Raw genomic sequence first — 25,571 nt, 5'->3', positions numbered from 1 at the left:
CGGAAAGTATTCAGACCCCTTCGCCCTTTTCTACAGTTTGTCACGTTACAACCTTTAAAATGGATTCAATTCATGTATTTCCTCATAAATCTACACTAACAAAGAGATGACAGGTTTATAAAAATAAAATAAAAAAATTATTTACATAAGTATTCAGACCTTTTTGCTGTGAGACTAGAAATTGAGCTCAGGTGCATCCTGTTTCCATTGATCATCCTTGACATTTTTCTACAACTTGATTGGAGTCCACCTGTGGTAAATTACGTAAATGTGATATTTTTTATAAATTTGCAAACGTGTCTAAAACCTGTTTTTGCGTTGTCGTTATGGGGTATTGTGGGTAGATTGATCAGGGGGGAAAACGATTTAATCAATTTTAGAATAAAGCTGTAACGTAACAAAATGTGGAATAGGTCAAGGGGTCTGAATACTTTCTGAATGCAGTGTATGTATCATGATTCTATATGGATTGCGATTCGATATTCCAAACATATTGCTCACTATATGCCTCCCACAGTGAGATGAGAGAGAGCCATGAGAAGCTACAGGACAATAAATAGACGAGTTTTGGAGCAGGTACAGCCGACTAGCTGGATCTATTTTCCCTCTTCCATCTGCAGCCTGAGCTCCAGGACCAGACACGTGCCCAGCTCCAGACCCAGCAGGTCGACCCCTGGTTACAGCACCAGGCCCAGGGAAAGGACCACCGTCAGCTCCAAGCCCAGACCCAGCCTCTGACCCACAGTCACAGCACCTCCTGCACTCTCATCCCCTCAAAGACAGGTCAGTCAGTCGGTGTGTCTGTCCGTTCTCCCCACAGCCTGTCGGAGTTTTTAGACGTATTCTACAACAGGAAGTAAACCCACATCCTCACGTACTGTAGGTCTAACAAGGTCATGATGGGTTGATGCAGGGTGAGACCAGTTTTAGTGTAGTGTGATTCCTGGAGGAAGTAAACCCACATCCCTCACATACTGTAGGTCTAACAAGGTCATGATGGGTTGATGCAGGGTGAGACCAGTTTTAGTGTAGTGTGATTCCTGGAGGAAGTAAACCCACATCCCTCACATACTGTAGGTCTAACAAGGTCATGATGGGTTAATGCAGGGTGAGACCAGTTTTAGTGTGATTCCTGGTGGAAGTAAACCCACATCCTCACATACTGTAGGTCTAACAAGGTCATGATGGGTTAATGCAGGGTGAGACCAGTTTTAGTGTAGTGTGATTCCTGGAGGAAGTAAACCCACATCCTCACATACTGTAGGTCTAACAAGGTCATGATGGGTTGATGCAGGGTGAGACCAGTTTTAGTGTAGTGTGATTCCTGGAGGAAGTAAACCCACATCCCCACATACTGTAGGTCTAACAAGGTCATGATGGGTTGATGCAGGGTGAGACCAGTTTTAGTGTAGTGTGATTCCTGGAGGAAGTAAACCCACATCCTCACATACTGTAGGTCTAACAAGGTCATGATGGGTTGTTGCAGGGTGAGACCAGTTTTAGTGTAGTGTGATTCCTGGAGGAAGTAAACCCACATCCTCACATACTGTAGGTCTAACAAGGTCATGATGGGTTGATGCAGGGTGAGACCAGTTTTAGTGTGATTCCTGGAGGAAGTAAACCCACATCCTCACATACTGTAGGTCTAACAAGGTCATGATGGGTTGATGCAGGGTGAGACCAGTTTTAGTGTGATTCCTGGAGGAAGTAAACCCACATCCTCACATACTGTAGGTCTAACAAGGTCATGATGGGTTGATGCAGGGTGAGATCAGTTTTAGTGTGATTCCTGGAGGAAGTAAACCCACATCCTCACATACTGTAGGTCTAACAAGGTCATGATGGGTTGATGCAGGGTGAGACCAGTTTTAGTGTGATTCCTGTAGGAAGTAAACCCACATCCTCACATACTGTAGGTCTAACAAGGTCATGATGGGTTGATGCAGGGTGAGACCAGTTTTAGTGTGATTCCTGGAGGAAGTAAACCCACATCCTCACATACTGTAGGTCTAACAAGGTCATGATGGGTTGATGCAGGGTGAGACCAGTTTTAGTGTGATTCCTGGAGGAAGTAAACCCACATCCTCACATACTGTAGGTCTAACAAGGTCATGATGGGTTGATGCAGGGTGAGACCAGTTTTAGTGTGATTCCTGGAGGAAGTAAACCCACATCCTCACATACTGTAGGTCTAACAAGGTCATGATGGGTTGTTGCAGGGTGAGATCAGTTTTAGTGTGATTCCTGGAGGAAGTAAACCCACATCCTCACATGCTGTAGGTCTAACAAGGTCATGATGGGTTGATGCAGGGTGAGACCAGTTTTAGTGTGATTCCTGGAGGAAGTAAACCCACATCCCTCACATACTGTAGGTCTAACAAGGTCATGATGGGTTGATGCAGGGTGAGACCAGTTTTAGTGTGATTCCTGGTGGAAGTAAACCCACATCCCCACATACTGTAGGTCTAACAAGGTCATGATGGGTTGATGCAGGGTGAGACCAGTTTTAGTGTAGTGTGATTCCTGGAGGAAGTAAACCCACATCCTCACATACTGTAGGTCTAACAAGGTCATGATGGGTTGTTGCAGGGTGAGACCAGTTTTAGTGTAGTGTGATTCCTGGAGGAAGTAAACCCACATCCTCACATACTGTAGGTCTAACAAGGTCATGATGGGTTGATGCAGGGTGAGACCAGTTTTAGTGTGATTCCTGGAGGAAGTAAACCCACATCCTCACATACTGTAGGTCTAACAAGGTCATGATGGGTTGATGCAGGGTGAGACCAGTTTTAGTGTGATTCCTGGAGGAAGTAAACCCACATCCTCACATACTGTAGGTCTAACAAGGTCATGATGGGTTGATGCAGGGTGAGACCAGTTTTAGTGTGATTCCTGTAGGAAGTAAACCCACATCCTCACATACTGTAGGTCTAACAAGGTCATGATGGGTTGATGCAGGGTGAGACCAGTTTTAGTGTGATTCCTGTAGGAAGTAAACCCACATCCCTCACATACTGTAGGTCTAACAAGGTCATGATGGGTTGATGCAGGGTGAGACCAGTTTTAGTGTGATTCCTGGAGGAAGTAAACCCACATCCTCACATACTGTAGGTCTAACAAGGTCATGATGGGTTGATGCAGGGTGAGACCAGTTTTAGTGTAGTGTGATTCCTGGAGGAAGTAAACCCACATCCCCACATACTGTAGGTCTAACAAGGTCATGATGGGTTGATGCAGGGTGAGACCAGTTTTAGTGTGATTCCTGGAGGAAGTAAACCCACATCCTCACATACTGTAGGTCTAACAAGGTCATGATGGGTTGATGCAGGGTGAGACCAGTTTTAGTGTAGTGTGATTCCTGGAGGAAGTAAACCCACATCCCCACATACTGTAGGTCTAACAAGGTCATGATGGGTTGATGCAGGGTGAGACCAGTTTTAGTGTGATTCCTGGAGGAAGTAAACCCACATCCTCACATACTGTAGGTCTAACAAGGTCATGATGGGTTGATGCAGGGTGAGATCAGTTTTAGTGTGATTCCTGTAGGAAGTAAACCCACATCCTCACATACTGTAGGTCTAACAAGGTCATGATGGGTTGATGCAGGGTGAGACCAGTTTTAGTGTGATTCCTGTAGGAAGTAAACCCACATCCCCACATACTGTAGGTCTAACAAGGTCATGATGGGTTGATGCAGGGTGAGACCAGTTTTAGTGTGATTCCTGGAGGAAGTAAACCCACATCCTCACATACTGTAGGTCTAACAAGGTCATGATGGGTTGATGCAGGGTGAGACCAGTTTTAGTGTGATTCCTGTAGGAAGTAAACCCACATCCTCACATACTGTAGGTCTAACAAGGTCATGATGGGTTGATGCAGGGTGAGACCAGTTTTAGTGTAGTGTGATTCCTGGAGGAAGTAAACCCACATCCTCACATACTGTAGGTCTAACAAGGTCATGATGGGTTGATGCAGGGTGAGACCAGTTTTAGTGTGATTCCTGGAGGAAGTAAACCCACATCCTCACATACTGTAGGTCTAACAAGGTCATGATGGGTTGATGCAGGGTGAGACCAGTTTTCGGCGACAGCATCATGACATATAATATATATACAAAAGTATGTTGACACCCTGTAAAATTAGTGGATTCACCTATTTCAGCCACACCCGTTGCTGACAGGTGTATAAAATCGAGCACGCTCCCATGCAATCTCCATAGACACACATTGGCAGTAGAATGGCCTTACTGAAGAGGTCAGTGACTTTCAACGTGGCACCGTCCTAGGATGCCACCATTCCAATAAGTCAGTCAAATTTCTGCCCTGCTTAGAACTGCCCCGGTCAACTGTAAGTGGAGGTAATTGTGAAGTGGAAACACATTCTCTGGCAGACATGGCTGTCAATGTTAAGGCTCTGGTGTTATTTTAACCAACAGCCACACTGTCCGACATTTGAATTGTGCATTCTGGTAGTCCGGCGGACAAATCTGGGTTTGGCGAATGCCAGGAGAACTCTACCTGCCCAAATTCATAGTGCCAACTGTACATTTTGGTGGAGGAGGAATAATGGTCTGAGGATGTTTTTCGTGGTTCGGGCCCCTTAGTTCCAGTGAAGGGAATAGTTAACGCAACAGCATCCAATGACATTCTAGACGATTCTCTGCTTCCAACTTTGGGGCAAATTTGGGGACGGCCCTTTCCTGTTTCAGCATGACAATGCACTAAGCGAGGTCCATACAGAAATTGTTTGTCAAGATTGGTGTGGAAGAACTTGACTGGCCTGCACAGAGCCCTGACCTCAACCCCATCAAACACCTTTGGGATGAATTGGAACGCCAAATTAATGCCCATGATTTTAGAATGACATGTTCGACGTTCAGTTGTCCACATACTTTTGGTCATGTAGTGTAGATTGATGGTCCACTTTCTACACTGTAATTGCTACTCACTATCATGGACTGTTTACTGTTTATCATGGTCTGTTTACTGTTTATCATGGTCTGTTTACTGTTTATCATGGTCTGTTTACTGTTTATCATGGACTGTTTACTGTTTATCATGGACTGTTTACTGTTTATCATGGACTGTTTACTGTTTATCATGGACTGTTTACTGTTTATCATGGACTGTTTACTGTTTATCATGGACTGTTTACTGTTTATCATGGACTGTTTACTGTTTATCATGGTCTGTTTACTGTTTATCATGGACTGTTTACTGTTTATCATGGTCTGTTTACTGTTTATCATGGTCTGTTTACTGTTTATCATGGTCTGTTTACTGTTTATAATTTTCTGTTTACTGTTTATCATTGTCTGTTTACTGTTTATCATGGTCTGTTTACTGTTTATCATGGACTGTTTACTGTTTATCATGGACTGTTTATCATGGACTGTTTACTGTTTATCATGGTCTGTTTACTGTTTATCATGGACTGTTTACTGTTTATCATGGACTGTTTACTGTTTATCATATCAGTACTTAATCCACTAAATAGACTGGTACTTAATTCACCATCATGTGAGATTTGTTTATGATGATGATAACGTGATAATGATTTTATTCATTGTTAGCTCTGGCAGTCTGTAAAATACATTATGTTGTGCTGGTATTAAAAAAAAAAAAAAAACAGGCAGATTTTTTTTCAGTGCTTCCAATGGTTCCGTAACCATATACCCGTTTAAACTTGCCCTTACCTCAAACCCCGTAAACCTAACCCTTACCTCAAGCCCCGTAAACCTAACCCTAACCTCAAGCCCCGTAAACCTAACCCTTACCTCAAGCCCCGTAAACCTAACCCTAACCTCAAGCCCCGTAAACCTAACCCTTACCTCAAGCCCCGTAAACCTAACCCTTACCTCAAGCCCCGTAAACCTAACCCTTACCTCAAGCCCCGTAAACCTAACCCTAACCTCAAGCCCCGTAAACCTAACCCTTACCTCAAGCCCCGTAAACCTAACCCTAACCTCAAGCCCCGTAAACCTAACCCTAACCTCAAGCCCCGTAAACCTAACCCTTACCTCAAGCCCCGTAAACTTAACCCTTACCTCAAGCCCCGTAAACCTAACCCTTACCTCAAGCCCCGTAAACCTAACCCTTACCTCAAGCCCCGTAAACCTAACCCTTACCTCAAGCCCCGTAAACCTAACCCTAACCTCAAGCCCCGTAAACCTAACCCTTACCTCAAGCCCTGTAAACCTAACCCTTACCTCAAGCCCCATAAACCTAACCCTCGAGCCCCGTAAACCTAACCCTCGAGCCCCGTAAACCTAACCCTTACCATAACCTTTGACTATACCCGGTTGAGTATCCACTACCTAAAAAAAAAATTGTTTAACTTTTAATTTTTTTCATAGTGACATTGCTTACACATGGTATTGATTTGAGATGATTGTGATACATCTTCAGGGGGTGTTTTGTAAAGCGGTGGTTGTTTTAAACGTTAGCGTCACTGTGAGGCGTGGGGGGGAAACTATGCAGTGGTGTGGTGAGCAACACACCGCGTTAAGCCACTGTGGATAAGATAGATAGTCACCGCTGTGAGGGGAGAAAGAAAAATCATTCTCCTCTAATAAGGACATCTGTAGCGGTGGGAGAATTCACTCAAATACCATTCACATTCAAATGAGCAGTTTAGCATGACTCAGAAGTCCCTGGGTGCATCCCCAAAATTCACCTGCATAGTGCACTACCTTTGACCACTCTAGGGGATAGGTTGCCGTTTGGGACGGGAGACTGTCTATTCTGAGCACGAACCAGCAGGGAAAATACACTCTGGTGCCAGATCTGTTTTTTTTTTGCTGTCAGGTCTGAATCGTCAGGTCACGACACCATTTTGTTTTACGTCGTCATAACATAAGTCATGTAAGATGATGATTAGTGCTCTGTACAGGCTGTTCCATAATGACTGGATCACAGAAATAGTATTACTAGAATGGGTATCCCCATTTCAAGTCCATGCCATTATATCTCTGTGAGCTAGATCCTGTGTAAATGTATGTAGAACCCTGGTCTTAGTCGCGACGGGTCGTTTTAACACCTTTCAGGAACGTGGGGTGGAAGGTAGCCTAGTGGTTAGAGTGGAGGGGCGGCAGGGTAGCCTAGTGGTTAGAGTGGAGGGCAGCAGGGTAGCCTAGTGGTTAGAGTGGAGGGGCGGCAGGGTAGCCTAGTGGTTAGAGTGGAGGGCAGCAGGGTAGCCTAGTGGTTAGAGTGGAGGGGCGGCAGGGTAGCCTAGTGGTTAGAGTGGAGGGCAGCAGGGTAGCCTAGTGGTTAGAGTGGAGGGGCGGCAGGGTAGCCTAGTGGCTAGAGTGGAGGGGCGGCAGGTAGCCTAGTGGTTAGAGGGGAGGGGTGGAAGGTAACCTAGTGGTTAGAGCGTTGGGACCAGTAACCGAAAAGTTTGCAAGATCGAATCCCAGAGCTGACAAGGTAAAAATCTGTCGTTCTGCCCCTGAACAAGGCAGTTAACCACTGTTCCCCTGAACAAGGCAGTTAACCCACTGTTCCCCTGAACAAGGCAGTTAACCCACTGTTCCCCTGAACAAGGCAGTTAACCTATTATCTGAGGATTAAATAGAAACGTCTAACGTCATTTCCGGTCACGACTTGCAGACTTGTTTTTGAGTTGCTGTGCGTTTTGTTGCCAACCTGTTTTGCTACCTGACAAATTTACGGTTTTTACTTTTTAATTACCGTTTATATTTTTGTTTTTTTTCCTACTCAACTTTTTCACTCCGGACGCTTTATCTGGACACGATTCGTCAGGACCTCCAACAGCCGAAGCTAAGTAGTAACATTAACCTTTCTGATCTCCCCATCCCGGATCCGGGTTCGTGAATACAGACTCAAGCTCATTACCATAACGCAACGTTAACTATTCATGAAAATCGCAAATGAAATGAAATAAATATGCTAGCTCTCAAGCTTAGCCTTTTGTTAACAACACTGTCATCTCAGATTTTCAAAATATGCTTCTCAACCATTGCAAAACAAGCATTTGTGTAACAGTATTGATGGCTAACGTAGCATTTAGCATTAGCATTCAGCTGGCAACATTTACACAAAAAAACAGAAAAGCATTCAAAAAAATAATTTACCTTTGAAGAACTTCAGATGTTTTCAATGAGGAGACTCTCAGATAGCAAATGTTCAGTTTTTCCTGAAAGATTATTTGTTTAGGACAAATCGCTCCGTTTTCTGCGTCACGTTTAGCTATGAAAAAACCCCTGTATCCAGGATTGTGTAAATCTATCAGCAAGCTCATTAGCATAACACAACGTTAACTATTTATGAAAATCGCAAATGAAATGAAATAAATATGCCATCTCTCAAGCTTAGCCTTTTGTAAACAACACTGTCATCTCAGATTTTCAAAATATGCTTCTCAACCATAGGAAAACAATCATTTGTGTAAAAGTAGCTAGCTAGAGTTAGCATTTCGCGTTAGCATTTAGCGTTAGCATTAGCGTTAGCATCCAGCACGCAACATTAACAAAAACATAAAAGCCTTCAAATAAAATCATTTACCTTTGAAGAACTTCTAATGTTTTCAATGAGGATACTCTCAGTTAGATAGCAGATGCTCAGTTTTTCCAAAAAGATTCCTTGTGTATTAGAAATAGCTCCGTTTTATACATCACATTTGGCTACCAAAAAAAATCCATAAATTCAGTCCTCAAAACGCAAACTTTTTTCCAAATTAACTCCATAATATCGACTGAAAACATGGCAAACGTTGTTTAGAATCAATCCTCAAGGTGTTTTTCACATATCTCTTCATTGATACATCGTTCTTGGAAACATGCTTTCTCTCCTGAATCCCAGGAGAAAATGCCTGCACCTGAAGATTACGCACAAATTTAGACAAAGGACACCGGGCGGACCTCTGGAAAATGTAGTCTCTTATGGCCAATCTTCCAATGATATGCCTACAAATACGTCACAATGCTGCTAAGACCTTGGGCGAACGACAGAAAGTGTAGGCTCATTCCTTGCGCAATCACAGCCATATAAGGAGAGAATGGAAAACAGAGCTTCAGAAATTCTGCTAATTCCTGGGTGATGCATCATCTTGGTTTCGCCTGTAGAATGAGTTCTGGGGCACTTACAGACAAAATCTTTGCAGATTCTGAAACTTCAGAGTGTTTTCTTTCCAAAACTGTCAAGAATATGCATAGTCGAGCATCTTTTCGTGACAAAATATCGCGCTTAAAACGGGAACGTTTTTTATCCAAAAATGAAATAGCGCCCCTAGAGCTCTAAGAGGTTTTAACATGATGCCTTCTAATTGTAGTCGCTGTACTCGCCTTACGGCGAGGATAGCTGTGCTACAAGCCCAGCTTCAGACGCAATCGCTAGGCAAGGGTAATTTCAGTGTAGGAAAGGATGAAACAGCGTCTGTGCCACCAGTAAGTACAGATAGTAGTATAAATCCCCTGGCACAGTCCCCGCAGCCGGACAACTTTCTCACGGTTTCTGGAAGGAAATGCTGTAGGAACGCTCAACCGGTGTCGCTCATTCAGCCGACAGAAACTTTCAACCGGTTTTCCCCATTAAGCAGCGGGTCGGAGTCAGAGGCCGAGTCTTCTCTGGTCTCTACTCCTCCCGTTACGGGGTCTGAGACGCCGAAGCTTCCCACCATTAGCTCTGACAAATTGAAAACTCTAGTCATTGGCGACTCCATTACCCGCAGTATTAGACTTGAGAATCATCCAGCGATCATACACTGTTTACCGGGGGGCAGGGCTACCGACGTTAAGGCTAATCTGAAGATGGTGCTGGCTAAAGCTAAAACTGGCGAGTGTAGAGAGTATAGAGATATTGTTATCCACGTCGGCACCAACGATGTTAGGATGAAACAGTCAGAGATCACCAAGCGCAACATAGCTTCTGCGTGTAAATCAGCTAGAAAGATGTGTCGGCATCGAGTAATTGTCTCTGGCCCCCTCCCAGTTAGGGGGAGTGATGAGCTCTACAGCAGAGTCTCACAACTCAATCGCTGGTTGAAAACTGTTTTCTGCCCCTCCCAAAAGATAGAATTTGTAGATAATTGGCCCTCTTTCTGGGACTCGCCCACAAACAGGACCAAGCCTGACCTGCTGAGGAGTGACGGACTCCATCCTAGCTGGAGGGGTGCTCTCATTTTATCTACCAACATAGACAGGGCTCTAACTCCTCTAGCTCCACAATGAAATAGGGTGCAGGCCAGGCAGCAGGCTGTTAGCCAGCCTGCCAGCATAGTGGAGTCTGCCACTAGCACAGTCAGTGTAGTCAGCTCAGCTATCACCATTGAGACCGTGTCTGTGCCTCGACCTAGGTTGGGCAAAACTAAACATGGCGGTGTTCGCCTTAGCAATCTCACTAGGATAAAGACCACCTCCATTCCTGTCATTATTGAAAGAGATCATGATACCTCACATCTCAAAATAGGGCTACTTAATGTTAGATCCCTTACTTCAAAGGCAATTATAGTCAATGAACTAATCACTGATCATAATCTTGATGTGATTGGCCTGACTGAAACATGGCTTAAGCCTGATGAATTTACTGTGTTAAATGAGGCCTCACCTCCTGGCTACACTAGTGACCATATCCCCCGTGCATCCCGCAAAGGCGGAGGTGTTGCTAACATTTACGATAGCAAATTTCAATTTACAAAAAAAAAAATGACGTTTTCGTCTTTTGAGCTTCTAGTCATGAAATCTATGCAGCCTACTCAATCACTTTTTATAGCTACTGTTTACAGGCCTCCTGGGCCATATACAGCGTTCCTCACTGAGTTCCCTGAATTCCTATCGGACCTTGTAGTCATAGCGGATAATATTCTAATCTTTGGTGACTTTAATATTCACATGGAAAAGTCCACAGACCCACTCCAAAAGGCTTTCGGAGCCATCATCGACTCAGTGGGTTTTGTCCAACATGTCTCTGGACCCACTCACTGTCACAGTCATACGCTGGACCTAGTTTTGTCCCATGGAATAAATGTTGTGGATCTTAATGTTTTTCCTCATAATCCTGGACTATCGGACCACCATTTTATTACGTTTGCAATTGCAACAAATAATCTGCTCAGACCCCAACCAAGGATCATCAAAAGTCGTGCTATAAATTCACAGACAACACAAAGATTCCTTGATGTCCTTCCAGACTCCTTCTGCCTACCCAAGGACGCCAGAGGACAAAAATCAGTTAACCACCTAACTGAGGAACTCAACTTAACCTTGCGCAATACCCTAGATGCAGTTGCACCCCTAAAAACTAAAAACATTTCTCATAAGAAACTAGCTCCCTGGTACACAGAAAATACCCGAGCTCTGAAGCAAGCTTCCAGAAAATTGGAACGGAAATGGCGCCACACCAAACTGGAAGTCTTCCGACTAGCTTGGAAAGACAGTACTGTGCAGTACCGAAGAGCCCTTACTGCTGCTCGATCATCCTACTTTTCTAACTTAATTGAGGAAAATAAGAACAATCCGAAATTCCTTTTTGATACTGTCGCAAAGCTAACTAAAAAGCAGCATTCCCCAAGAGAGGATGACTTTCACTTTAGCAGTGATAAATTCATGAACTTCTTTGAGGAAAAGATTATGATTATTAGAAAGCAAATTACGGACTCTTCCTTAAATCTGCGTATTCCTTCAAAGCTCAGTTGTCCTGAGTCTGCACAACTCTGCCAGGACCTAGGATCAAGAGAGACACTCAAGTGTTTTAGTACTATATCTCTTGACACAATGATGAAAATAATCATGGCCTCTAAACCTTCAAGCTGCATACTGGACCCTATTCCAACTAAACTACTGAAAGAGCTGCTTCCTGTGCTTGGCCCTACTATGTTGAACATAATAAACGGCTCTCTATCCACCGGATGTGTACCAAACTCACTAAAAGTGGCAGTAATAAAGCCTCTCTTGAAAAAGCCAAACCTTGACCCAGAAAATATAAAAAACTATCGGCCTATATCGAATCTTCCATTCCTCTCAAAAATTTTAGAAAAGGCTGTTGCGCAACAACTCACTGCCTTCCTGAAGACAAACAATGTATACGAAATGCTTCAGTCTGGTTTTAGACCCCATCATAGCACTGAGACGGCACTTGTGAAGGTGGTAAATGACATTTTAATGGCATCGGACCGAGGCTCTGCATCTGTCCTCGTGCTCCTAGACCTTAGTGCTGCTTTTGATACCATCGATCACCACATTCTTTTGGAGAGATTGGAAACCCAAATTGGTCTACACGGACAAGTTCTGGCCTGGTTTAGATCTTATCTGTCGGAAAGATATCAGTTTGTCTCTGTGAATGGTCTGTCCTCTGACAAATCAACTGTAAATTTCGGTGTTCCTCAAGGTTCCGTTTTAGGACCACTATTGTTTTCACTATATATTTTACCTCTTGGGGATGTTATTCGAAAACATAATGTTAACTTTCACTGCTATGCAGATGACACACAGCTGTACATTTCAATTAAACATGGTGAAGCCCCAAAATTGCCCTTGCTAGAAGAATGTGTTTCAGACATAAGGAAGTGGATGGCTGCAAACTTTCTACTTTTAAACTCGGACAAAACAGAGATGCTTGTTCTAGGTCCCAAGAAACAAAGAGATCTTCTGTTGAATCTGACAATTAATCTTAATGGTTGTACAGTCGTCTCAAATAAAACTGTGAAGGACCTCGGCGTTACTCTGGACCCTGATCTCTCTTTTGAAGAACATATCAAGACCATTTCAAGGACAGCTTTTTTCCATCTACGTAACATTGCAAAAATCAGGAACTTTCTGTCCAAAAATGATGCAGAAAAATTAATCCATGCTTTTGTCACTTCCAGGTTAGACTACTGCAATGCTCTACTTTCCGGCTACCCGGATAAAGCACTAAATAAACTTCAGTTAGTGCTAAATACGGCTGCTAGAATCCTGACTAGAACCAAAAAATTTGATCATATTACTCCAGTGCTAGCCTCTCTACACTGGCTTCCTGTCAAAGCAAGGGCTGATTTCAAGGTTTTACTGCTAACCTACAAAGCATTACATGGGCTTGCTCCTATCTATCTCTCTGATTTGGTCCTGCCGTACATACCTACACGTACGCTACGGTCACAAGACGCAGGCCTCCTAATTGTCCCTAGAATTTTTAAGCAAACAGCTGGAGGCAGGGCTTTCTCCTATAGAGCTCCATTTTTATGGAACGGTCTGCCTACCCATGTCAGAGACGCAAACTCGGTCTCAACCTTTAAGTCTCTACTGAAGACTCATCTCTTCAGTGGGTCATATGATTGAGTGTAGTCTGGCCCAGGAGTGGGAGGGTGAACGGAAAGGCTCTGGAGCAACGAACCACCCTTGCTGCCTCTGCCTGGCCGGTTCCCCTCTTTCCACTGGGATTCTCTGCCTCTAACCCTATTACAGGGGCTGAGTCACTGGCTTTACTGGGGCTCTCTCATGCCGTCCCTGGAGGAGGTGCGTCACCTGAGTGGGTTGAGTCACTGATGTGGTCATCCTGTCTGGGTTGGCGCCCCCCCCCCCCCCCCCCCCTTAAGTTGTGCCGTGGCGGAGGTCTTTGTGGGCTATACTCAGCCTTGTCTCAGGATGGTAAGTTGGTGGTTGAAGATATCCCTCTAGTGGTGTGGGGGCTGTGCTTTGGCAAAGTGGGTGGGGTTATATCCTTCCTGCTTGGCCCTGTCCGGGGGTGTCCTCGGAGTGGGCCACAGTGTCTCCTGACCCCTCCTGTCTCAGCCTCCAGTATTTATGCTGCAGTAGTTTATGTGTCGGGGGGCTAGGGTCAGTTTGTTATATCTGGAGTACTTCTCCTGTCCTATTCGGTGTCCTGTGTGAATCTAAGTGTGCGTTCTCTAATTCTCTCCTTCTCTCTTTCTCTCTCTCGGAGGACCTGAGCCCTAGGACCATGCCCCAGGACTACCTGACATGATGACTCCTTGCTGTCCCCAGTCCACCTGGCTGTGCTGCTGCTCCAGTTTCAACTGTTCTGCCTTATTATTATTCGACCATGCTGATCATTTATGAACATTTGAACATCTTGGCCATGTTCTGTTATAATCTCCACCCGGCACAGCCAGAAGAGGACTGGCCATCCCACATATGCTCTCTCTAATTCTCTCTTTCTTTCTCTCTCTCGGAGGACCTGAGCCCTAGGACCATGCCCCAGGAATACCTGACATGATGACTCCTTGCTGTCCCCAGTCCACCTGACTGTGCTGCTGCTCCAGTTTCAACTATTCTGCCTTATTATTATTCGACCATGCTGGTCATTTATGAACATTTGAACATCTTGACCATGTTTTGTTATAATCTCCACCCGGCACAGCCAGAAGAGGACTGGCCACCCCACATAGCCTGGTTCCTCTCTAGGTTTCTTCCTAGGTTTTGGCCTTTCTAGGGAGTTTTTCCTAGCCACCGTGCTTCTTCACCTGCATTGCTTGCTGTTTGGGGTTTTAGGCTGGGTTTCTGTACAGCACTTTGAGATATCAGCTGATGTACGAAGGGCTATATAAAATACATTTGATTGATTTGATTGAGTTAACCCACTGTTCCCCTGAACAAGGCAGTTAACCCACTGTTCCCCTGAACAAGGCAGTTAACCCACTGTTCCCCTGAACAAGGCAGTTAACCCACTGTTCCCCTGAACAAGGCAGTTAACCCACTGTTCCCCTGAACAAGCCAGTTAACCCACTGTTCCCCTGAACAAGGCAGTTAACCCACTGTTCCCCTGAACAAGGCAGTTAACCCACTGTTCCCCTGAACAAGGCAGTTAACCCACTGTTCCCCTGAACAAGGCAGTTAACCCACTGTTCCCCTGAACAAGGCAGTTAACCCACTGTTCCCCTGAACAAGGCAGTTAACCCACTGTTCCCCTGAACAAGGCAGTTAACCCACTGTTCCCTGAACAAGGCAGTTAACCCACTGTTCCCCTGAACAAGGCAGTTAACCCACTGTTCCCCTGAACAAGGCAGTTAACCCACTGTTCCCCTGAACAAGGCAGTTAACCCACTGTTCCCTGAACAAGGCAGTTAACCCACTGTTCCCCTGAACAAGGCAGTTAACCCACTGTTCCCCTGAACAAGGCAGTTAACCCACTGTTCCCCTGAACAAGGCAGTTAACCCACTGTTCCCTGAACAAGGCAGTTAACCCACTGTTCCCCTGAACAAGGCAGTTAACCCACTGTTCCCCTGAACAAGGCAGTTAACCCACTGTTCCCCTGAACAAGGCAGTTAACCCACTGTTCCCCTGAACAAGGCAGTTAACCCACTGTTCCCCTGAACAAGGCAGTTAACCCACTGTTCCCCTGAACAAGGCAGTTAACCCACTGTTCCCCTGAACAAGGCAGTTAACCCACTGTTCCCCTGAACAAGGCAGTTAACCCACTGTTCCCCTGAACAAGGCAGTTAACCCACTGTTCCCTGAACAAGGCAGTTAACCCACTGTTCCCCTGAACAAGGCAGTTAACCCACTGTTCCCCTTAACAAGGCAGTTAACCCACTGTTCCCCTGAACAAGGCAGTTAACCCACTGTTCCCCTGAACAAGGCAGTTAACCCACTGTTCGCAGGCCGTCATTGAAAATAATGATTTGTTCATATGAACTGACTTGTCTTGTTAAATAAATGTAAAATAAAAATGTGTTGACTATCTTTGACAGAGGAATGGGAACAAAAAGGGTTTTTAAAGAAACAGTGCCACTGGCCGCCCCACCACCATTGTTCCTGTTCTTTGTGGCCGAGCTGAGGAGCGTTGTGCAGCCTGGTAAAACAACAATGTGTAGCACATGTTACGCTTGATGTCAGAGGGGGAAAACAGTGTTGTTGCTGTTCTTTGTGGCCGAGCTGAGGAGCGTTGTTCAGCCTGGTAAAACAACAATGTGTAGCACATGTTACGCTTGATGTCAGAGGGGGAAAACAGTGTTGTTGCTGTTCTTTGTGGCCGAGCTGAGGAGCGTTGTGCAGCCTGGTAAAACAACAATGTGTAGCACATGTTACGCTTGATGTCAGAGGGGGAAAACAGTGTTATTGCTGTTCTTTTAGGCCGAGCTGAGGAGCGTTGTGCAGCCTGGTAAAACAACAATGTGTAGCACATGTTACGCTTGATGTCAGAGGGGGAAAACAGTGTTGTTGCTGTTCTTTGTGGCCGAGCTGAGGAGCGTTGTGCAGCCTGGTAAAACAACAATGTGTAGCACATGTTACGCTTGATGTCAGAGGGGGAAAACAGTGTTATTGCTGTTCTTTTAGGCCGAGCTGAGGAGCGTTGTGCAGCCTGGTAAAACAACAATGTGTAGCACATGTTACGCTTGATGTCAGAGGGGGAAAACAGTGTTATTGCTGTTCTTTTAGGCCGAGCTGAGGAGCATTGTGCAGCCTGGTAAAACAACAATGTGTAGCACATTGTCTGTCTGTCTGTCTGTCTGTCTGTCTGTCTGTCTTGACCGTTTACTGATCATCCTGTATCTGTCTCTCAGAAGCTGCGAAGGACCACTATGGGGAGGAGTCAGATGCTGTGATGGACCACTATGGGGAGGAGTCAGAAGCTGTGAAGTTCCACTATGGGGAGGAGTCAGAAGCTGTGAAGGACAACTATGGGGAGGAGTCAGAAGCTAGTGCGTACAAGGCAGGAAGGACAGACGAGTCGTTTCTCATTCAGAAACCTGCCATCCGAGCCAAATTAGAGGCACGAGCAGATTCGCTTCAGGTACCACAAACACAAGCACACATTAAAAGAAAGGCCGGCCCTCTCAATGTGATTGGCCGTCAGGCATGTCAATCACCCGGCTATTCCAACCAATCGGGACGCTGGGACGCACAGCTGGGCTCCTTCCTTGACAACCTCAAGTTAGCGCGTTTACATGCTGATGGACTATTCACATGCTGTTTCCTAACCGATTCCCTATGCCATTAAATTAAGACCACACAAGTGTGTGTGTGTGTGTGTGTGTGTGTGTGTGTGTGTGGTGACAAAGCTTACAGTTATGGGCCTCAAAGTTGCGTTCTGACCAGACAACCCTAGAGTTGGTAGATCTATGTCAGTCAGCACATAAGTACGTTGCAGGTGAGGGCTCAAAGCCAGCCTCTCGGACGAGCTCCAGATGGCCCTTTTTTCCACACCCACCCAATAACCAGAATGACCCTGCACCAATCTTTTTCAATGTCTCACAGTTACGCAGCATTGAAACCTTTTGATTGAGGCTAACTATCAAACATTAATGAAGTCACTCTGCTTTGCACCACACTTAAATGCTATTTAAAACATACATTTATTTGAGGTTATTAATATGATTATGAGTTTAGTTGAAGAAAAAAAAAAACTCAAGTTGTTGACATAAGTGTGTTTATGAATTGCTTTTGGATGTGTTATGGAGGTCTGGTTATTTCCGTAGGGGACCAACCCCGGGCAGCCGTCCGGTCTGATGTTCAGAGATGGGAAGAAGCGTATCGATTACATCCTGGTCTATAGGAAGTCCAGTCCTCTGGTGGAAAAGAGAGTCACCTTTGAGAGGAACCTGAGAGCTGAGGGGCTGATGCTGGAGAAAGTGGTAGGGTACATATACTATACTCGAACAGGGGTCAGAGTGACGGCAACAGGCGGCCCGCTGGGCTAAAACCGGCCCGCGAGTTAGACTTTTTTTGGGGGGGTGGGGATTTTAGTTTTGGTTTTGGGTTTACATTTCTTTTTACTAATATCACTTAGGAATTCAGCTAATAATACGTTTAATTTAATATTACTACGAATCTGATCATTTCTCAATGTAATAAAGGTATGAAATTATTGTTATTTTCAAATGTAATCTCTTTTTGGGCTTAGTTGTGGTCAATTTGCAGTGTACAAATTATTATAATTACGTTCCGGCCTTCCACTCCTGAAAGAAATCGGCCCGCGGCTGAATCTAGTTGCCCCATGGTATATATACTGAACAAAAATATAAACGGAACAACTTCAACGTGTTTTTCTGAGTTACAGTTCTGATAAGAAAATCAATTAATTTAAATAAATAAGGCCCTAATCTATGGATTTCACATGACTGGGCAGGGGAACAGCCAAGGGTGTGTCTAGGAGGGTATAGGCCCACCCAATTAGGAGCCAGGCCCAGGCAATCAGACTGAGTTTTTCCCCACAAAAGGGCTTTATTACAGACATAAATACACTTCAGTTTCATCAGCTGTCTGGGTGGCTGGTCTCAGACGATCCCGTAGGTGAAGAAGCCGGATGTGGAGGTCCTGGGCTGGCGTGGTCACACGTGGTCTGCAGTTAGACGTACTACCAAATTCTCTATAACGATGTTGGAAGTGGCTTATGGTAGAGAAATTAACATTTAATCATCTGGAAACAGCTCTGGTGGACGTTTCTGCAGTCAGCATGTCAATTGCACACTCCTTTAAAACTTGAGCCATCTGTGGCATCATGTTGTGTGGCAAAACTGCACATTTTAGAGTGGCTTTTATTGTCCCCCAGCACAAGGTGCACCTGTGTAATGAACATGCTGTTAAAATCGGGCTTGTTGATAATCCAACCACCTGACAGGTGTGGCATATCTTGGCCAAGTAGAAATGCTCAGGGATGTAAAACACATTTCTGCACAAATTTTGAGAGAAATACACTTTCTGTGCATATAGGATATTTTATTTCTGCTCGTGAAACATGGGACCAACACTTTACATGTTGCGTTTATATTTTTGTTCAGTGTAATGTAGACTAGAGGAGCATGTGAGCTGATGCTGGAGAAAGAGGAAGGGTAGCATAATCTCCTACTGTATACTACAACTACATTAATATAGTATATACTCTCCTACTGTATACTACAACTACATTAATATAGTATATACTCTACTACTGTATGCTACAACTACATTAATATAGTATATACTCTCCTACTGTATACTACAACTACATTAATATAGTATATACTCTACTACTATATACTACAACTACATTAATATAGTATATACTCTCCTACTGTATACTACAACTACATTAATATAGTATATACTCTCCTACTGTATACTACAACTACATTACTATAGTATATACTCTACTACTATATACTACAACTACATTAATATAGTATATACTCTCCTACTGTATACTACAACTACATTAATATAGTCTATACTCTCCTACTGTATACTACAACTACATTAATATAGTATATACTCTACTACTATATACTACAACTACATTAATATAGTATATACTCTCCTACTGTATACTACAACTACATTAATATAGTCTATACTCTCCTACTGTATACTACAACTACATTAATATAGTATATACTCTACTACTATATACTACAACTACATTAATATAGTATATACTCTACTACTATATACTACAACTACATTAATATAGTATATACTCTCCTACTGTATACTACAACTACATTAATATAGTATATACTCTCCTACTGTATACTACAACTACATTAATATAGTATATACTCTCCTACTGTATACTACAACTACATTACTATAGTATATACTCTACTACTATATACTACAACTACATTAATATAGTATATACTCTCCTACTGTATACTACAACTACATTAATATAGTCTATACTCTCCTACTGTATACTACAACTACATTAATATAGTATATACTCTACTACTATATACTACAACTACATTAATATAGTATATACTCTCCTACTGTATACTACAACTACATTAATATAGTCTATACTCTCCTACTGTATACTACAACTACATTAATATAGTATATACTCTACTACTATATACTACAACTACATTAATATAGTATATACTCTCCTACTGTATACTACAACTACATTAATATAGTATATACTCTACTACTATATACTACAACTACATTAATATAGTATATACTCTCCTACTATATACTACAACTACATTAATATAGTATATACTCTCCTACTGTATACTACAACTACATTAATATAGTATATACTCTACTACTGTATACTACAACTACATTAATATAGTATATACTCTCCTACTGTATACTACAACTACATTAATATAGTATATAATCTCCTACTGTATACTACAACTACATTAATGTAGTGTATATACACTCCATACTATATACTACAACTACATTAATATAGTATATACTCTCCTACTGTATACTACAACTACATGAATGTAGTATATACACTCCATACTACATACTACAACTACATTAATATAGTATATACTCTCCTACTGTATACTACAACTACATTAATATAGTATATACTCTCCTACTGTATACTACAATTACATTAATGTAGTATATACACTCCATACTATATACTACAACTACATTAATATAGTATATACTCTCCTACTGTATACTACAACTACATTAATGTAGTATATACACTCCATACTATATACTACAACTACATTAATATAGTATATACTCTCCTACTGTATACTACAACTACATTAATATAGTATATAATCTCCTACTGTATACTACAACTACATTAATGTAGTATATACACTCCATACTATATACTACAACTACATTAATATAGTATATACTCTCCTACTGTATACTACATTAATATAGTACATACTCTCCTACTCTCCTACTGTATACTACATTAATAGTACATACTCTCCTACTGTATACTACAACTACATTAATAGTACATACTCTCCTACTGTATACTACATTAATATAGTACATACTCTCCTACTCTACTACTGTATACTACATTAATATAGTATATACTCTACTACTGTATACTACAGCTACATTAATATAGTATATACTATACTACTGTATACTACAACTACACTAATATAGTATATACTCCAGTACTGTATACTACATTAATATAGTATAATCTCTACTACTGTATACTACATTAATATAGTACATACTCTACTATAGTACATACTCTACTATAGTACATACTCTACTACTGTGTACTACATTAAAATAGTACATACTCTTCCCACATTGCTCCTACAGCTCTATACTAATGACAAAGTTTGCATTTGTCTTTGTATTTTTGATACAGAAACTACAGAGAATTGTTTAGACAATGCCTTGAATTTGTTTTAACAAGTATTATTTTACTATTTTGGTAAATTTGGTATCCCACTGGGCACGTACGGTCTGTTCAACGTCTCCTTTGGTTGATTTGGCAACATGAATTCACCGTGAATTCAACAAAAAACCCTGTGGCCATTTGATTTAGGTGAAACATCTAGTGAAAACAAAAAGCATTGATGACTATTTACCAATCAATTTTCCCACGTTGATTCAACGTCATCACGTACCTGTTGTTGTTGTTGTTGTTGTTGAAATGACGTGGAAACAACTTTGATTCAACGTCATCACGTACCTGTTGTTGTTGTTGTTGTTGTTGTTGTTGAAATGACGTGGAAACAACATTGATTCAACGTCATCACGTACTACTTGTTGTTGTTGTTGTTGTTGTTGTTGTTGTTGTTGAAATGATGTGGAAACAACATTGATTCAACGTCATCACGTACCTGTTGTTGTTGTTGTTGTTGAAATGACGTGGAAACAACATTGATTCAACGTCATCACGTACCTGTTGTTGTTGTTGTTGTTGTTGAAATGACGTGGAAACAACATTGATTCAACGTCATCACGTACCTGTTGTTGTTGTTGTTGTTGAAATGACGTGGAAACAACATTGATTCAACGTCATCACGTACCTGTTGTTGTTGTTGTTGTTGTTGAAATGACGTGGAAACAACATTGATTCAACGTCATCACGTACCTGTTGTTGTTGTTGTTGTTGTTGAAATGACGTGGAAACAACATTGATTCAACGTCATCACGTACCTGTTGTTGTTGTTGTTGTTGTTGTTGAAATGACGTGGAAACAACATTGATTCAACGTCATCACGTACCTGTTGTTGTTGTTGTTGTTGTTGAAATGACGTGGAAACAACATTGATTCAACCCCTTTTTTTGCCCAGTGGGGGGTGGCACTCGTGATCATATTCTCAAATATTGTCATCGTGTCTTCGTCACGACATTCTCAAATATTGTCAGATGCTAGTCTTTGTCACAAGCTAATTTCCAATTTCGTCCCCTCGAAAGCCGTCTCTGACCGACACCGACATCCTGTTTGTGAAGATCCATGTTCCCTGGGACACACTCTGTAAATACGCTGAGCAGATGAATATCAGGATGCCATTCAGGTAGCACTTCCTACGAATTCCCTCTACATAATGCATTATAAACACATTTATAACGCCTCGTGAGCTATACATAATGCATTATAATACGTGACATAAGCGCTTAACAACTATTCATAAACATCTATAACGACAGCTCGTTCAATAACGTTTGATGAGCTCTTTGTATGGCTTGATCCGTTGGGATTCTTCCACCCAACCGACAACGTCTTCTAATTTATTGCATTTTTATTTATTTTTTTTCAGGAAAAAAATGTACTTTACGGATTGGAAGAGCAAAGTTATGGGCAGGCAAGTGGATTTACGTGATATCTTATTAGGTTCGGGCACAGTGTGATGCCGAGCTTGACTGTCTGAGCACTGCAGAGCACTTTCTAATGAAATACAGGGTCGGGAGCATTCAACACCGTGACGGTGCTGAGCCCGTGGTCGAGTCGCGGTAACACAGCTGGAGTGGCCCTGTTGACGTCACCGTGAGCTGTAGCTGTTATTTTTATTTGTAGAATGGCGAGAGTGAGAACAGTGGGGATGTACAGAAAGCGATAAGAGGTAGAAAGACACAGACAAGAAGGCAGGGAAGTTTGGTCTGGAGTCCAGAGTCCCACTGCTACACTGGTTGTTATATTAAGATGCAAGATGGGCCATCGGGGAGTTAAGTAGAAGAGGGTAAACCGTGATTTGATCACGGAGGGTGAATGGGTCAAACTGGCATCGAGCTCTACCCCAGAGGAATTAATGCACGATTTAATGAATTAGTTCAGGATTAGTTTATCCTGCTACTTAAAGATGTTATGTATACGATTGTGAGATATTAAACTGTTTTAAGCCCAATAATAAGTCACACTGAATCACTAAAGAGTGTCTGCTGCAAAGTAAACAAGACATAATAATGCAGTCTTCTATTGAGTGTTTGACTGTGAAAATGCTAAATGTGATTTCTATGTGATTTTAATGATTATCATTGATCAAATAAAACGATATCTGGTATAATCCTGGTAAATTAAAACCCTGTGTGGTTCTGTTACTAGGCTAATCCTGGTTAATTAATCTGTTTTTCTCTGTCCTCTCTCCCTGAAGCCGGTTTCATCTGAGGTGTCGTCAGATAAAGAGTTGGTTACCCAGCAACCCCATGAAGCTGGACAAAGAGGCCTTACCTGATCTAGAGGAGACAGACTGCTATACAGCCCCCTTCAGCAGGGCACGCATGCACCAGTAGGTTCTATACCTAACCCTATCCCTTACCTCAACCCCCTAACCCTAACCCTTACCTCAACCCCCTAACCCTTACCTCAACCCCCTAACCTATCCCTAACCCTTACATCAACCCCCTAACCCTTACATCAACCCCCTAACCCTAACCCTTACCTCAACCCCCTAACCCTTACATCAACCCCCTAACCCTTACCTCAACCCCCTAACCTATCCCTAACCCTTATATCAACCCCCTAACCCTTACATCAACCCCCTAACCCTTACCTCAACCCCCTAACCCTTACATCAACCCCCTAACCTATCCCTAACCCTTACATCAACCCCCTAACCCTTACCTCAACCCCCTAACCCTTACATCAACCCCCAGACCCTAACCCTTACCTCAACCCCCTAACCCTAACCCTTACATCAACCCCCAGACCCTAACCCTTACCTCAACCCCCAAACCCTAACCCTAACCCTTACCTCAACCCCCAAACCTATCCCTAACCATTACCTCAACCCCCAAACCTATCCCTAACCCTTGCCTCAACCCCCTATCCCTAACCTTTACCTCAACCCCCCAACATAACCCTTACCTCAACCCCCTAACCTCAACCCCCTAACCCTAACCCTAACCCTTACCTCAACCCCCAACCTAACCCTTACCTCAACCCCCTAACCTAACCCTTACCTCAACCCCCTAACCAACCCTTACCTCAACCCCCAACCTAACCCTTACCTCAACCCCCAACCTAACCCTTACCTCAACCCCCAACCTAACCCTTACCTCAACCCCCTAACCTAACCCTTACCTCAACCCCCTAACCTAACCCTTACCTCAACCCCCTAACCTAACCCTTACCTCAACCCCCTAACCTAACCCTTACCTCAACCCCCAACCTAACCTAAGCCTTACCTCAACCCCCAACCTAACCCTAACCCTAAGCCTTACCTCAACCCCCTAACCTAACCCTTACCTCAACCCCCTAACCTAAGCCTTACCTCAACCCCCTAACCCTTACCTCAACCCCCTAACCTAAGCCTAACCTTAACCCCCTAACCTAAGCCTAACCTTAACCACCTAACCTAAGCCTTAGCTCAACCCCCTAACCTAAGCCTTAGCTCAACCCCCTAACCTAAGCCTTAGCTCAACCCCCTAACCTAAGCCCTACCTCAACCCCCTAACCTAAGCCTTACCTCAACCCCCTAACCTAAGCCTTACCTCAACCCCCTAACCTAAGCCTTACCTCAACCCCCTAACCTAAGCCTTACCTCAACCCCCTAACCTAAGCCTTACCTCAACCCCCTAACCTGTCTTACCTCAACCCCCTAACCTAAGCCTTACCTCAACCCCCTAACCTAATCCTAACCTCAACCCCCTAACCTAAGCCTTACCTCAACCCCCTAACCTAAGCCTTACCTCAACCCCCTAACCTAAGCCTAACCCTAACCTAAGCCTAACCCTAACCCTTACCTCAACCCCCTAACCTAAGCCTTTTCCTAAACCCCCTAACCTAAGCCTTTTCCTAAACCCCCTAACCTAACCCTTACCTCAACCCCCTAACCTCAACCCCCTAACCTTAACCTTTACCTCTACCCCCTAACCTAACCCTAACCCTTACCTCAACCCCCTAACCCTTACCTCAACCCCCTAACCTAACCCAAGCCTTACCTCAACCCCCTAACCTAAGCCTAACCTCAACCCCCTAACCTAACCCTAACCTCAACCCCCTAACCTAACCCTAACCTCAACCCCCTAACCTAACCCTAACCTCGACCCCCTAACCTAACCCTAACCTCAACCCCCTAACCTAAGCCTTACCTCAACCCCCTAACCTTACCCTAACCCTTACCTCAACCCCCTAACCCTTACCTCAACCCCCTAACCTAACCCTAACCCTTACCTCAACCCCCTATCCTTACCCTAACCCTTACCTCAACCCCCGTACCCTAACCCTAACCCTTACCTCAACCCCCGTACCCTAACCCTAACCCTTACCTCAACCCCCTATCCTTACCCTAACCCTTACCTCAACCCCCTAACCCTTACCTCAACCTTTACCTCAACCCCCTAACCCTAACCTCAACACCCTAACCCTTACCTCAACCCCCTAACCCTAACCCTTACCTCAACCCCCTTACCCTAACCCTTACCTCAACCCCCTTACCTCAACCCTCTAACCTAACCCTTACCTCAACTCCCTTACCCTAACCCTAATTCTTACCTCAACCC

The 25,571-nt window shown here is 43.5% G+C and overlaps 1 protein-coding gene across 1 annotated transcript in view; it reads left to right on the top strand.

The window, feature by feature from the left end:
- Window positions 1–25,571, top strand: part of ano3 (anoctamin 3) — a 120,966-nt gene that overhangs the window by 39,524 nt on the left and 55,871 nt on the right. Inside the window, exons 7-12 of the mRNA XM_036960958.1 lie at window positions 621–783; window positions 16,457–16,686; window positions 17,372–17,527; window positions 22,047–22,147; window positions 22,391–22,435; window positions 23,222–23,356. Coding sequence (XP_036816853.1) covers window positions 621–783; window positions 16,457–16,686; window positions 17,372–17,527; window positions 22,047–22,147; window positions 22,391–22,435; window positions 23,222–23,356 — 830 coding nt within the window. The remainder of the gene's footprint in view (window positions 1–620; window positions 784–16,456; window positions 16,687–17,371; window positions 17,528–22,046; window positions 22,148–22,390; window positions 22,436–23,221; window positions 23,357–25,571) is intronic.

This window comes from Oncorhynchus mykiss, chromosome 2, assembly GCF_013265735.2.
Source record: "Oncorhynchus mykiss isolate Arlee chromosome 2, USDA_OmykA_1.1, whole genome shotgun sequence".
NCBI lineage: Eukaryota > Metazoa > Chordata > Actinopteri > Salmoniformes > Salmonidae > Oncorhynchus > Oncorhynchus mykiss.
The sequence above is the reverse complement of the archived record's forward strand: the minus strand, read 5'-3'. Positions and strand labels throughout refer to the sequence as shown.